We start from the raw sequence: 13,449 nt of genomic DNA, 5'->3' as shown, positions 1-13,449 counted from the left end.
TTGAAAACGCGTTGTGCTGTAGGGCAGTATGATAGCTGAGGTGGGTGGGCCGGGTAAGGCGGTTCGGGAGCGTGTTGGGCAGCGTCGGACGGAATTATGGTGGTGCCCGTTGTATGAATATTATCATGGCACTTTTTTTCATTTTTTTTTTTTCATTCAGCCTTTTGCAGGTTTTGAATGTCACCAATCGTATACTCGAGTATGCTTCTGAGAAGTATTGAAACTTGAAAGGCTTGCTATGATGGTGGGGATTGCATGTCTCACGGACGGGTAGATGGCATGTCTATTGATTCAGACAGAATGTTACAGTACAGTTTGATTTTGCCCTCAATTTTTCCCTGCTACCGTACTACTCTCCCCCCCCCCCCCCCCCCCAAAAAAAAAAAAAAAAAAAAAAAACCCACAGCGTCCGAAGAGTTCTCCCGGAGATGATAAAAAGACCTGAAGCAATTGTCAATACAGGATTAATGGGAGAGGGCAAAGCATTAAACTTTGTCTAAAAATCGATATAGTCGCACATCCATGGGGAAAAGATTGTTCCATCCTGGCAGCTCACTCGAGCACAAGTCTTGGGGTAGTGCTTAAACCCATCACTGATAAAAAAAATGGAAAAATGGATCAAAGGATTGGATGATTCAGTGAGATTCCGCACTCACAGGGTTAGCATTGCTTAATGCGCACTATATAGCATTATCGCGCTTTTTGTTATGGTAAGCAAGCACACTCACTGCCAGCTCGAAGCTATATACTCGTTCCGATATTTATCTCTCTCTCTCTCTCTCTCTCTCTCTCTCGGAGTCATAGGCGGCCCAGGGCGTGGTGTGGAATGCGTCTTACAGATCGGACGAATCTCTCGAAAAAATAAGTAGCGTGTTTCCGTTGTTGAGCCTCGTGGTGGGCGAAGCGTTTATCTCTAGTATAATATCATACTGGATTCATCAGATCCTCACCGCCCCTCGAGACAGAATGGCCCGGACAGAAGGGGATAGAGAAAATATATATGGGTTGAGATCCCTACTTTCGCTGTTGGTAATATGGCGGTATAGTGCTGGGGAAAGTGATGTAAATCTTTTAGTATGATATACATGAGAGAAACAATCACTTCTTGCAGAAATTTCCTTCCACAAGCACGCCAACTTCTCTGACAAGATTTTGTCAAAAACTTTCTGCGGAGCCTGCCAGGGATAGGGAAGTATCATATCATACCGCAGGAGTCCCGTTCCTCAAGAAGTCTCATCACACCGACCGACTGCTTGCTTCCTCTGATTGTTGGCAGGGCAGGCACCTGTGAGAAACACTAACTACCACTCGAGAAGGCATTTCAAGTCCTGGTTTTTGAGAGCGGTACTACAGCGGTGGTCACCGGTGTTTTCCCTCGTTGCCAAGTTTGTGTCCGTCATACTTCGGAGTGAGTGTGCATAAACCTTCTCGCTGGAGAAGCATAATAATTATCACAATTATGATTACCTCACACTAGTCCGAAATCCTCCCCCCATGGAAAGGAGGCAAGAAACACGGCAAAAAAAAAAAAAAAATGATAATTTCCTGACCTTACTGAAAGAGGAAAAAGCCCAACGACATAGCACACCATCCAATTACCTTATGTATTCAATTTTTTTCTCATCTAGGCTCACGAACCGGCAAGACGGAAGTTCCCGAAATATTCCGTGCGCCCAAAAGGTGGATTCCGGCATGCCACGGCTTCCAGGCCTCACGAATTCCGTTCGTATGAGGACTTAAAAAATGCGCATTTTGCCCATCCGGCTCCAACTTGGAGTTAGATTCGAATGTTCCATTTTTTTTGTCGAATGAGTCACAGGTATAGTATAGAATTTTCTCGGCTACCGTAGTGCTGGATGGGAAGAGAGATTTACCTGAATCATCCATCATATGGGGGGGGGTACCGGTACAGTACTATACCGTTGCAACCTTTATGCCGGTGATCCACCACACCAGCTGTGTAAATCCTCGGATACCTAGCCCGAAAGGGATCAATGTTTTCCCGGCCCATTGGATGTGTTGGATATCATTTACTGGTACTGGTATTTCCGCAATTCGGTTAAACTTGTGACACTGAATCTGTTTCTTGTGCTGACGGGCCGATCCACTTATAGATAAAACTGACAGTGGTATGTGTCATATGGCATCACTCGATATTCACCCGCCCCGGTTTCAAAATTATTTTTTCTTGACACACTAGACATAATTGCTGATCCATGGATTACTCTTAGACGACAGCGCAAGACTTTGTCGTGTTCAGGTGCAATATCTCGAGTTTTGCCCCCCCCCCTTCCGGAAGAAACAACCGCAGATCCTCGACCTCTCGCCCTCGGGTAAACTAAGAAAAAAAGTTCCTGGCTAACTTTACTGAGTCCAGCGTACCGGTACCAGGTTTTGAATTCCCGAGCGATCCCGATTGTACGAGTACTGGAGTACTGTACAGTACCGGTATCATGCCCACCCACACCTCGGAGCCATCAAGTTCGGTGCTGGGTTTGAGATTGCCCATAGTTTGATCGAAATATCATACGGGGTTGTCCGCAAAGTGCTTCCGATTATCTGGTCGCGTTTGGCACTCGCTCGAATAGTCTAGTCCAATCTTTTCTGTTTCGTTTCCGGAGTTTTACGGGATCACGAGTATGAAAGCGCCCCTTTCCACGAGTATATTACAATTGTAGATTGGAAAAAAAAAAAAAAAAAAAAAAAGAATTTCCTTTCCTTTTTCCCCCATCGATTTCCTCATTGCGGCTGCTTAGCTGCCTTATTATGTTTTCACCGGTTATACCCTTATGCAGCCCAGTCGGGGCCAGACACCCAGACTGCGGGAACTAAGAAGGGTCTGGCTTCAACTCGGCCGTCTCGGCAGGTGCGTAACTTACTGTAGTTAGTCATGCCCGTGGATTGAAGTCGCCTTTTTCTGGTGGCGACGGGCAAGGGGAGGCTAGACTCCGGTCCGGCAGCACGGGTAGTGTGCGGGTACCGGTATGTATCATACTCGTAGAATTTCTCGCCACGAATTGTTCCCTACTTTGTTTGTGACCAATTCTACTCGGGTGCAGTCAGCTTCCACCCAGACTAGACTACCCCGCCCAGAGACGAGACTGGTCTCGTCCTTTGCTGTCCGTGTTTCTAACTCTGGCCCGCCGGTTTGTTTCATTGCTCTGAAATTCTCTCTCGTGGACGTAGTCGGATCAACTTGTGACTCCATCTCCATTGGGCTCGCTAATCCCGTGATCCAGGGACAAAAGTTCTCGAGAAGGATTAGTGCTTTCCTGATACGGTGTAGTCTGGGTCATTCGGCGGTGTTGGGTCTTCATTAACTGAACACTGTCTTGGGCCGGTGTCGCTGCTGGTTGGTGACATGACCGTGTCTCCGCGCCACGAATTTGTGCCCATTTTGGGATAGTGAGAGCGGACGCATACTTGCAAAAATGTACAGTACTCGTATAGCGTTCGAGCAGTTTGAAAGGGTTGGCAGAAAAAAAGTACCGGTATTCGATGGATTTAATGGTGATGTACCGGTATGATATTGTGACATAGGAGGACGACCTTAACGCCGGACGGCCGCATCGGATGCCCTGCGAAATGCGATAGATTAAGTGCGGTTTTTATTTGGGAGGTATTATGTGTTGAGTGGGATGGCATGCTACAAGAGCTTATTGGTCGTTTCTTTCGTTTCTTTATGAACTCTTATCTAATTTACTACAAAGTCAAGGAATGTAAGGGTTCAATGCTTGATAGTGCGAGTACTGCACTAGTAGTATCAAGCTCCAAGTCATTCACCCTTGGGTTCAGGCTTTGCATAACGTACGGTAGCGGTGATATTATGAAAGCAGCTTCAACGCTACACTTTGTCCGCGGTCACCATTCCAAAACGGGCACCATTTCCTGGGGCGGATACACGAGTAGGGGATCGCAACAGTTAATACGGTATCTTCATCCGAGCGCGCCATTCCTCTTCTCGGGGCATAGTACTCGTACCGTACCTTAGCAACCTTGAGGTAGGATGAATACCAGTAAATTTATGCCCAAAAAAATTAATGTGTCATATCCCGCCACCAGTGCTATAGTACGATATAAATTTAAGATCAAAATTCCTATCGTAGGGTTAAGGGAGGGCCCGCTTCTTCGGAAAACACGGCAGCGGCGATATGCGCATAGGGCTGGGAGCTGTTCCAAAAGCTTCTAGTCTGGTGCCGTAGGTATCGTGCCCTGTGTGGGACTTTTTTTCCCACTAAATTCCGGCTCTCTATTTCTTCTTAAATATGGGCCATTGTCCACCGGATCGGATTGTGGGCTGCAAAAGGAAGAACTCAGGGCAGTTTTTTCCTTTTTTTCTTTTTTCCCTTGGTCCTTGTATATCTTTCTCATTGTTGGTAATAACTTCCTTCACACTCGATCACGCAACAGCGGTGCATTGTTGAAATCTAGCGTCATATACGGTAGACTAATGGAGGGGGCACGAACTGCGCGGAGCTCCACTGCGGAGGGAGCCATAGAGGGCGATTCTCCGACAAATCCCTCTAACCCTCCAGCTCCGATAAACAGCGATGATAGCAATAAACCTTTTCCGCCAGCCACCAGAATGGCGACAAACAAGTCGTGTATTGTCCCGTGGAGTAGGAGAAGGGGCATGTTTGGCCAGCTAGCGCTAGTGCCCGAGATTGAAGATGCCAGAGATTATGGAAAGCTTATCAAGTATCTGATCACCATCCTTGTTGCCGCCGCCGGGTCGACAGCTACGATGGCGAGCACCATATTGTTTCGTGAGTTTCTCTTTTGTCTTTCGGAGATCGTGCCCGATATATAGAATTGTTCCGTCCACCGGTGGTCGGACTGTGGCCTGGGGCAACATGGTTGTTAACATCGATTGGCTTTAGCTGCCCTATCGGAGGTATCTGAGGAATTGAACTCGACCCAGGTCATAGCAAACCTGTCGGTTGCCTTGTACATGCTATCGTTGGCGATATTCCCTCTCTGGTGGTCCTCCATATCCGAACGGAGGGGCAGGCGGACGGTGTACATAGTATCGTTTTCCCTCTTCACCATATTTTCAGCGTGCTGTGCAGTCTCGACCAGCATTAGCATGCTGGTTGTGTTCCGTGTCGCCTCCGGCGGCGCGTCGAGCAGTGTCCAGGCCGTCGGTGCGGGGACTATTGCGGATATTTGGCAGGTCAGTGAAAGGGGGAAAGCTATGGGTTGGTTTTACTTGGGCCCTCTGTGAGTGTTCGCTTCAGCATCCTGAAGGGGTACACTGCTAACCCATCTAGCTGTGGACCTCTACTGGGACCAATTCTGGGAGGAATATTGACTCAAGAGTTCGGATGGAAGGGGACACAATGGTTCTTGGCGATTTTCGGACTCTCTCTGTTCTTCGGAATGCTGTTTTGCCTCCCGGAGACCCTACGAATCCAGGATAAACCCAAGGATATACGTATGGAGACACCCGAGCTCGGTGATGGTAAGTTGCCCACAGGAGAAGAAAGGACTACGGATCCACCAGGTCTACAAAAAACCATCTCCCAAGTCTCTAGAAGAAGCTTGAGAAAGGGCAAACAATGGATCGAAACTGCAAAGATCATCCTGGTCGATCCTCTGAAAAGCCTGCTCTACCTGCGCTTCCCGCCGGTATTGTTAACTGTGATATATGCCGGTGTAACTTTTGGAGCCATAGTATCATCTCACCCCCCACCGCGTCTAATTTCTTCACTAACGAGCACAGTACATCTTGAACATCTCATTGCAAGCTGCCTATTCTCAAGAGCCATACAACTTCTCCCCACTCATTGTGGGACTTTTGTTCATCCCTGGCCCTCTCGGTTCCGTGATGGCATCGTTAGCGGGTGGCCAATGGTCCGACACCATAATGCGACGGGCCGCGATAAAGCGAAGGGCGGCTGCAGGCGGGGATGAAAGCGCTCCATTGGAGTACCGGCCGGAAGACCGCATGGGAGTCAATGCGTGGATAGCAGGAATTATGCTCCCATCTGGGTTGGTCTGTTATGGATGGATTGTGCAGCAGGGGTACCACTGGGCCGCCCCCTTGCCCCTTGTCTTCATCTTTGGATTTGGAAGTATGTTGGTGCTCGGAATGACCACCACCATGTTGACTGGTATGTCTCTTGTTCCGTATCTGGCGTTTCGTCGTGCATGAATTGACGGAGCTGCAGAGTTTGTCCCCGGACGAGCTAGTTCTACTGTTGCGGTCAATAATTGTGAGTTTTTTCTTCTTCTGGACATATGAAATCTTGAGCACCGTTAACATTTAATTATAGTTGTTAGAAGTATTTTTGCCTGTATTGGGGGTATCGTTACCGAGCCCATTACAAACGCGGTTGGGAATGGCTGGCTGTTCACAGTACTCGGCACACTTGCTTTAGCAGCTCTCAGTGTGATATGGGCTATGCATAGAGTAAAAGCCCTATCGGCACAACCTATGTGATCTCTGCTAATATGCGTCTAGTACGGACCCAAATGGAGAGCCGAAGCTCACAAGTACAGCTTCATGTGATAAACGGACTCACCGATATGCCCCTGTTCATCTGGGATAGACTCTTCTCACTTCTTCTCCTTCTACCCATTTCTGATACTTGTTTTTTTTTTGTGCTCTCACCTCATCCGTTTTCATGGCTTTGAGGCCTTTGTTTATTCAGAGCCTCTTCCCGGGCCATTATGTGGCGTTTAGGTTTGTATATAAATTCTCTCGTATTCTTCTTTCTTTGGTCATGTTTGGGCGTGAGGGGAAAATTGCATAGAATATGTGGGGCAAGAAATGACAATATAGTAATGCTACGATACATATATTACTTGTAACTTTTACAAAAGTTTCTGTGCAGTAAAATCACTCGAGTCCCGTGTTGCAGTAAGGTTTAGCTCTGCCGCTGAATTCTAAATCGGTCGTGTGAAACAGGTTTCCCAGGCTCTCCCGAATCTCGGTACAGTACTCGAGTGGTTGATATCATACCATAGTCACCTAGGGTAATCCCTGCCTGTACTGTGGGTTAGGGCTGTTGGGGGCCTCGGCTCATCTTGAATCTGGAAGCCGTAACCATAGCCACAGTCCTGGGCAATAAATAACTGTTCCCGGTTCCTTTGGGGTGGTCATTCTCTATGATAGATCTTCTCCTAACACCGACCAACGGGCCTCTACCCCCCCTTCAACTAGTCGTCACGAAATATTTGCATTGCAGCTGAAGAAGAAGCTCAGTAAGAAAAACAAGAGGAAAAACATACAATGGATGTCTCGACCCTCTTCTCCGTAAAGGATAAAGTCGTCCTTGTCACCGGTGGGGCAAAAGGAATTGGCCGAATGATCTCCGAGGGCTTTGTAGCGAACGGCGCAAAAGTCTACATCTCCAGTCGCGACGCAAAGTCCTGTGAATCCGCCGCAGCAGAATTGACCACAATGGGTTTACCCCCTTCCCCATCCCCTCCCACCACAAACGAGACTAACAAACACCAGGCCCAGGAACAGCCCACGCCATCCCGGCAGATTTCTATAAGCTCTCCGACTGCCAGAACCTCGTCGCGGAGCTCAAAAAGCGCGAAACTAAACTCCACGTGCTGGTGAACAACTCGGGCTCCAATTGGGGCGAGTCGTACGATAGGTATCCGGACGCGGCGTGGACCAGGGTGTTGACGTTGAATTTGCACCGGGTGTTTACGATCACGCAATTGTGCACGCCATTGTTGGAGGCTGCGGCGGTGGGAGGGAATGCTGAGAAGGGGATTGTCGGAGATCCCGGGAGGGTTATACATATCGGGAGTATCGATGGCATTAGGGTGCCAGCTCTCGAGACTTTGTGGGTTTGTTGTTTGAGGGAGGGGGTGGATTAGTATGAATACTGATTCTGGGAGCGGATGGATAGCGCGTATTCAGCGAGTAAAGCCGGCCTACACCATCTCTCGGAGGTGCTAGCGAATCATCTTGGAAAGAGGAATATTACGTTTGTTACCCTACCATGATACCCTGCGCTGCATCTCCGTTCATCATGAAAATTTACTGACGATGGCTTCCGCAGATCAAATTCAATCGCTTGCGGACCTTTCGAGAGCAAAAGTGACCGCTCCGCCCCCTTTTAAAAAAATCGCGGAACTGACAAAAGTAAAGTGATGGCTGCAACCCTCAAGAAGTTCAAGCCAATGATCGAAGGCTCCATTCCTCTGAAGCGAATTGGGACTCCACAGGACGTTGCGGGCACGTGCTTGTTTTTGGCCAGTAGGGCGGGTGCCTATGTTAATGGTGCTACGATAACTGTGGATGGGGGGTCTGCGATTGGGGCGAAGTTGTGATTCGGAATTTCGGTTTTGTGGGTCGGTTTGATACCTGTTGCGGTGGAGATTGGGATGTGGGGGTCTCACTATGCTGGTTTATCTTTGGGTGGCCCTGGTGCCCCAAGGCTCATGTCGCTAACACTAGCACTGTTTCGGTGAGAAGATTCTTAGACAATCACTGGTAGAAGGCTTAACTTCCCCTTTACCGTGTGCAGTAACTGTTCGTTGCTGGCTTTTTGGAGCAATAAAGCACGGTAAAGCTTACAAGGCAATCAGTGGTAAAAGAAAGGGTGACTTGGCGGCACACGGCCTCCCCTCACAGACCAATTCACTCATTTCCGTAATAGGCCGGGACAGCGCTCAGGGTTCGCAGCCGCCTCCCAAAACCAGAGGGGGCAGAGCACTTTTCTTATTCACTACCACCCAAGTTACCTTTATCTCACGATGGTCCCTTTGTTTTTTCCTTCTGCTGCTCCGCCGATCGTAGGCAAGGCCTCTAGGTGCAATGAATGGTCCAAGTCGAACTCTACCACCCGCCAGCAACACCGACACCTCCCACGTGATGCATTATCCAATACCTCTTTCCAAGTGGGGGGATAGGGACTCCTAGGCTCATGTTAATTACATCCGGGGCCAATCGATCCCCGGATACCTCAGCCACTGCGTGCGATATTGGGATTGGCACAAATGCTTATCCTGCTGGCAGATGGATTTCTACTCGTACTTTCCCCTTCGCTGACGCCCCCCAAAGAACAAGCTCGTATATAGCATTAAAAATTGAACGCGCCTTATAGCAGGAGATTCACCCCCCAAGGAAGGAAAAGAAATTATCTACATCGATTAGTAATTGCTAGCGACAAGATTGCTTTGCGTGTAAAGGGACAATCACAGCTGGAGAAGAGTAGATTTGGCTGTGAGTAAGATGGGATTTTAAGGAGGTTACGAGTGCGTATAACGGATGGTTCTATGATGCAACATTCGTACCTTACATTTCCTTCAGGGCGTTACGTCCCGCTCTCCAGCCGGGGGTTACGAGTGCTCGTCGAGCCCTGTTGGAATTAGTGCTCATGCGTGCGGTGTGTGCTACCGTGGATCGTAATTGGTGATATCCCGTTATTGCTTGCTTAACACTCTGGAATATAAGCCTATCTGAAGGCATCGCTTTCTTTTCCTTTTTCTCCCGATTAATAACTAAGCATCTCCACGCTCTGTAATGTCTTAAGTCGATCCCACTCACCCGGCGCTCCTTGATTGTGAGCACTACACAACCTGGAGACTGTCCTTTACTACCCGAGTGCTACCAGATGATGGAATGAATATCTACCCTATGAAATACCTATGATACCGGAAAAGTCCGTCAAGCGCAACCCAACCTCCCACCCCGAATTGTGGTTTCTAAAAGACAAAAGAAAAAAAAAGAAGAAGAAAAAGGTAATGGCATCTCGTCAAAAGCGCTTGTCCGGAGAACTGGATGTAAAGTGATTACGATGTATTCACAGATCCCGTCTTACTCTCTTCCAAACCTACCTTCTTTCATTGGGATTCCTAACCCTGTTGCTGCCAACCAACCTACCAGTGATCGATAATATCCTTATTTTCTGTTCCCTCGAGAAGGCATCTCCTCCTATCACAATTATACATCAGGGGCTTAGAGGTGGGACAGGATGCACCGCGGCCCATGGTTCATTTTTATTCTCTATCCCCGGATACTCCGTTTCTGATGGGCCGAGCGCTGGACAGACTACGAGTCTGGGCAGCCCGATGTGATTCGGTCAACACTGACAATTATCCTCCGTCCTATATATTACCCAGCCGAAATATATCTCTCGCCATAGCACACCGCTTCGTCCACCCACCACCCGGAAATCTGCATTCCGATTGTGGCCCGGCCCAGCTTGAGCTCAAGCCGGATCCTAGTGTCGACTTACAGTAGTATCCTAAGAGAGACGCTGTCTGGGGCAATTGGCACACTAGTGGGATCCGGTGAGTAGGGAGAAACCACAGACAATGCACGGCACGCATTTCGAAGAGGCGAAGGAGTTTGGTGGTTGGCAACTTGCGCTTGTGGGAAATCGCGCGGGCTATTGTACCAATTCCGCCATCACCCCTGGATCCGACCTTTGGAAGGGACGCGGTGAATTTATATGGTTAGGAAATGCTGCTGGCTTTCTGACTTGTTCTTGTAGAACTGTGCAATGGCGGGAGGAGGAGCATGTGTACTGTACGTATTCACTTCCGCCGCTAATAGTTTATCATGCTACTACAGTGTTATGTATTACATCACCGTGAAGCATCATTATAGAAAGGCAATAGTAGTCCTGAAATTAGTGATTAAGGAAAACTTCAAGCTCTTAGTGCTATTATTGGTGGGTAATGTCGATTAGGCATTCAGTTCTCATCTCTATTCTTCTTCCTCTGGCGCTTTCCCCCCAGATCCTTTTACATATTTACAGTTTGTACAAGAAAGAGCCCTCTAATATAATCAGTAACACTAAGGTACACTAAGATACACTTGTTGTACAGAGTGATAATTAATAGCCACTAAGTTACCCACCAGGAATAAGTCGCACGTAACTCTCTCAGGGTGACGGACTCTCACAATATACACGTAAATCACTCTTGTTTATGTCCGCCGACTCTTTCAGAATAGAAGAACCGTGACGAAATTTTCATTACTCGGGGGCCAAAAGCGGATTGGGACGACTTCCAACCATCTCAATCCATCCCGGTGGCCGGAGGGATATAACAAGCACGTGTTGTATAAACCATACCAACGTGTTCAGTGGCAGAAGGATAAAAATTTCACGGAAAATAAACCAGAATATCAACAGTTTGGCGCTGTACCGTACCGCGGTGGGCAGGGCAATGTGGGAACCTAAGCGCTGAACACTTTTGGCGTCGGGCTTGGTTGGTTGGTTGGCGGAAAACGTGCTCGAGGTTCCTTGGGCTGAGAATTCGTGATTGTGACGTGTGTGGATGTATTCATGGTGACTTGAAGAGATAGGGGCATGTGGAGGGAATGTTTCTCATAGCGGTTGTTGGGATAGCTAGATTCACCACGGTAGCGCTGGCAATTTCTATCTGAGAAATGATAATGTCGTCTTGTCCTTCATGTGGGATAGGTATTATATGTGGTGGTAAGGTGGCCTTCTATCCGGACTTGTTAGGGGGGGGGGACAGGTTTTTCTGTCCCTTCTCATGGCTTGATAAACTCTAATATCTACTCTAATATCCCATATTCTCAGCTCAGGTAAAACTAATATCACAGCTCAGGCTGTACGCACGATCCTCCTGTCTCTCGCGATAATCTCCGGACAGCCGGATCCCTACCAAATCACCAATTATAAAATCCGATTTCCAGAGCGGGCCGTTACGACTTCCACGCCCAACGGCAAAGCGCACAGTACTCAATAAAGCTTTTCAAGAATAAAAGAAGAAAATCCATCCATTGTATCATAACTTGAGAGAAAAACATGTACATTCCAGAATCAAAGCGCAAACCCAATCCGCCGACCTCTTGAATCCCAAGCTGTACAAGAAAGCCCATTTTAAAAACGCCTCCAGCCAACACCTCACACCCAACAATTCTCAACTCACACAATCGTATATATATAGGACAAAATGAAAACTTGTTACGAATCCGACAGAGCCCCCTTACTCGCCGACGCGGGTGAGATCTCCGGCGCCGCTTCCGGGGTCTCGGAAGACTCTTCCCGGTCCGACACCCCCTCCTCCTCCTCCTCCTCCTCCTCCTCCTCCTCCTCCTCGGCACCCCCGGCTTGTTCGGGCGTTTCGGTCACACACATGCTGGGCAAATGCAGGGGCAAGCTCAGGGAGGGCTGCAGGAAGGTGGAAAAGGCGTTGAAGGGGAAGGAGGAAGGTGGCGGTGGCGGAGGAGGAGGAGGAGACCAGATAGTTATCCGGCGGGATAGGAATTCCGGGATTGAATTCTTTGGTGAGTTTCCTGACAAGAGACGATCTTGGCTAGGGTGATGTGTTTCTGGGTAAGTGGATGGGTGGGTGCATCTATGGAGGGGTGCGCGTTGTGCGTGTATGGTTCTGGATACAACTCTTTTTTTTTATTTTTGCTTCTCTCTTGCTGTTTCGTTTCTGTAGGGCTTTTCGAGCTCGGTTGAGTGGGTCCGGCATTGTTTGGACGAGTGCATGACGTCTCACTCGTTGGATCCCTCGACCGGGCTCGTGTTAGTCATAGCCTATAATATAATAATAATAATATATCATCGCTACCCCAGACCATTGTTGCGGTAGCATTGTCATACTTAGGGGGTGTTTGGCACCCCGGTTATTTACAAGGTGACACTTTACAACGCGCTGTTTGTGATGATTGCCAAACTGCAGTTTTGAAAGGTATACGTTTCCGAACTTTTATAAAGGTATCATACATGACGGAAGAAGAGAAATGGAGGAGAATACTGTAGCGGTCATGCCACTTGGGACAGGGCTTCAGAACTGACACCAAAATTTAGGTATCTAGGTTTAGGACGCCAACTTGCTGACACAAAATCGGCTTAGGACAAAATTTTGGTAAGGTTTCTTAGATTTGTTTTTTATCACTGTGAGCAAGATAAATATAAACAGTGAAGCGGATAATAACAACAAGCTACCATATCGCCCCCTCAAGATCCAGCAACTGGAAAAATGCAACAGCCAAGTATGGCTTCATTCTTTAAACCAATCCATAAAGAGCTGACAGGACGGTATGATTTAGGACGCTACCCTGCTGACACTGACAAAGAGCACTTTTTTTTTAAGGGACAGGACACACTTGCTGACGGCTGACTGTCCCAAGTGGCGTGACCACTACAGTATAAGTTGTGTAGTAAAATCAGCCGGTACTTTTCAAACTTGCGTTTTTTATAATGCCCCAAAACTACCTTGCAAAAAAAAAAAAAAAAAAAAAAAAAAACACCCCCATGGGATCAGTGACACAAACACAATTTTTCCAAAAGAAATAAAAAACCCCCGTCAAAACCGGTCCCGAGATAGTGATAATACCCGTGCAGTGAAATACAGTTAGTTACCCCTTGTACAGTACTGTACTGTACGGTACTGTAACAGATCTGCCACCACCATTTCCACGCATACATCTTCCAACCGTACCGCTACTGTAGCTGTAGCTGTAGCTCCTCAGAAGACCAAGACCTTAGCCTTAAA

General features: G+C 47.9%; 2 protein-coding genes; both read left to right on the top strand.

Annotated features, from left to right (window-relative positions):
- Positions 1–4,119: 4,119 nt before the first annotated feature.
- On the top strand, positions 4,120–6,813 carry GSTUM_00002871001 (uncharacterized protein). XM_002836581.2 has 7 exons: positions 4,120–4,766; positions 4,881–5,220; positions 5,271–5,673; positions 5,723–6,113; positions 6,171–6,215; positions 6,276–6,412; positions 6,464–6,813. The coding sequence occupies exons 1-7, from the start codon at positions 4,586–4,588 to the stop codon at positions 6,509–6,511; spliced, it is 1,545 nt and encodes a 514-aa protein (XP_002836627.1). The 5' UTR covers positions 4,120–4,585; the 3' UTR covers positions 6,512–6,813.
- Positions 6,814–7,115: 302 nt separating this feature from the next.
- GSTUM_00002870001 (uncharacterized protein) lies at positions 7,116–8,538 on the top strand. XM_002836580.2 has 6 exons: positions 7,116–7,409; positions 7,463–7,704; positions 7,726–7,802; positions 7,869–7,946; positions 8,022–8,059; positions 8,111–8,538. Exons 1-6 carry the CDS (start codon positions 7,235–7,237, stop codon positions 8,290–8,292), a joined length of 792 nt encoding a protein of 263 aa, XP_002836626.1. The 5' UTR covers positions 7,116–7,234; the 3' UTR covers positions 8,293–8,538.
- Positions 8,539–13,449: the final 4,911 nt, after the last annotated feature.

The sequence above is a fragment of the Tuber melanosporum genome (genome assembly GCF_000151645.1).
Source record: "Tuber melanosporum whole genome shotgun sequence assembly, scaffold_153, strain Mel28".
In the NCBI taxonomy this organism is placed as follows: Eukaryota; Fungi; Ascomycota; class Pezizomycetes; order Pezizales; family Tuberaceae; genus Tuber; species Tuber melanosporum.
This window is presented reverse-complemented; position numbering and strand designations above follow the sequence as displayed.

What these genes read in the sequence shown, in the direction of transcription:
- GSTUM_00002870001 (XM_002836580.2), top strand. Translation starts at nt 7,235, where the DNA reads ATGGATGTCTCGACCCTCTTCTCCGTAAAGGATAAAGTCGTCCTTGTC. An exon ending in CTTGGAAAGAGGAATATTAC is followed by an intron (nt 7,947 to 8,021) that starts GTTTGTTACCCT and finishes TGGCTTCCGCAG; the next exon opens with ATCAAATTCAATCGCTTGCG. An exon ending in CGGACCTTTCGAGAGCAAAA is followed by an intron (nt 8,060 to 8,110) that starts GTGACCGCTCCG and finishes ACAAAAGTAAAG; the next exon opens with TGATGGCTGCAACCCTCAAG.
- GSTUM_00002871001 (XM_002836581.2), top strand. Translation starts at nt 4,586, where the DNA reads ATGGCGACAAACAAGTCGTGTATTGTCCCGTGGAGTAGGAGAAGGGGC. An exon ending in GTGTAACTTTTGGAGCCATA is followed by an intron (nt 5,674 to 5,722) that starts GTATCATCTCAC and finishes TAACGAGCACAG; the next exon opens with TACATCTTGAACATCTCATT. An exon ending in TACTGTTGCGGTCAATAATT is followed by an intron (nt 6,216 to 6,275) that starts GTGAGTTTTTTC and finishes ATTTAATTATAG; the next exon opens with TTGTTAGAAGTATTTTTGCC.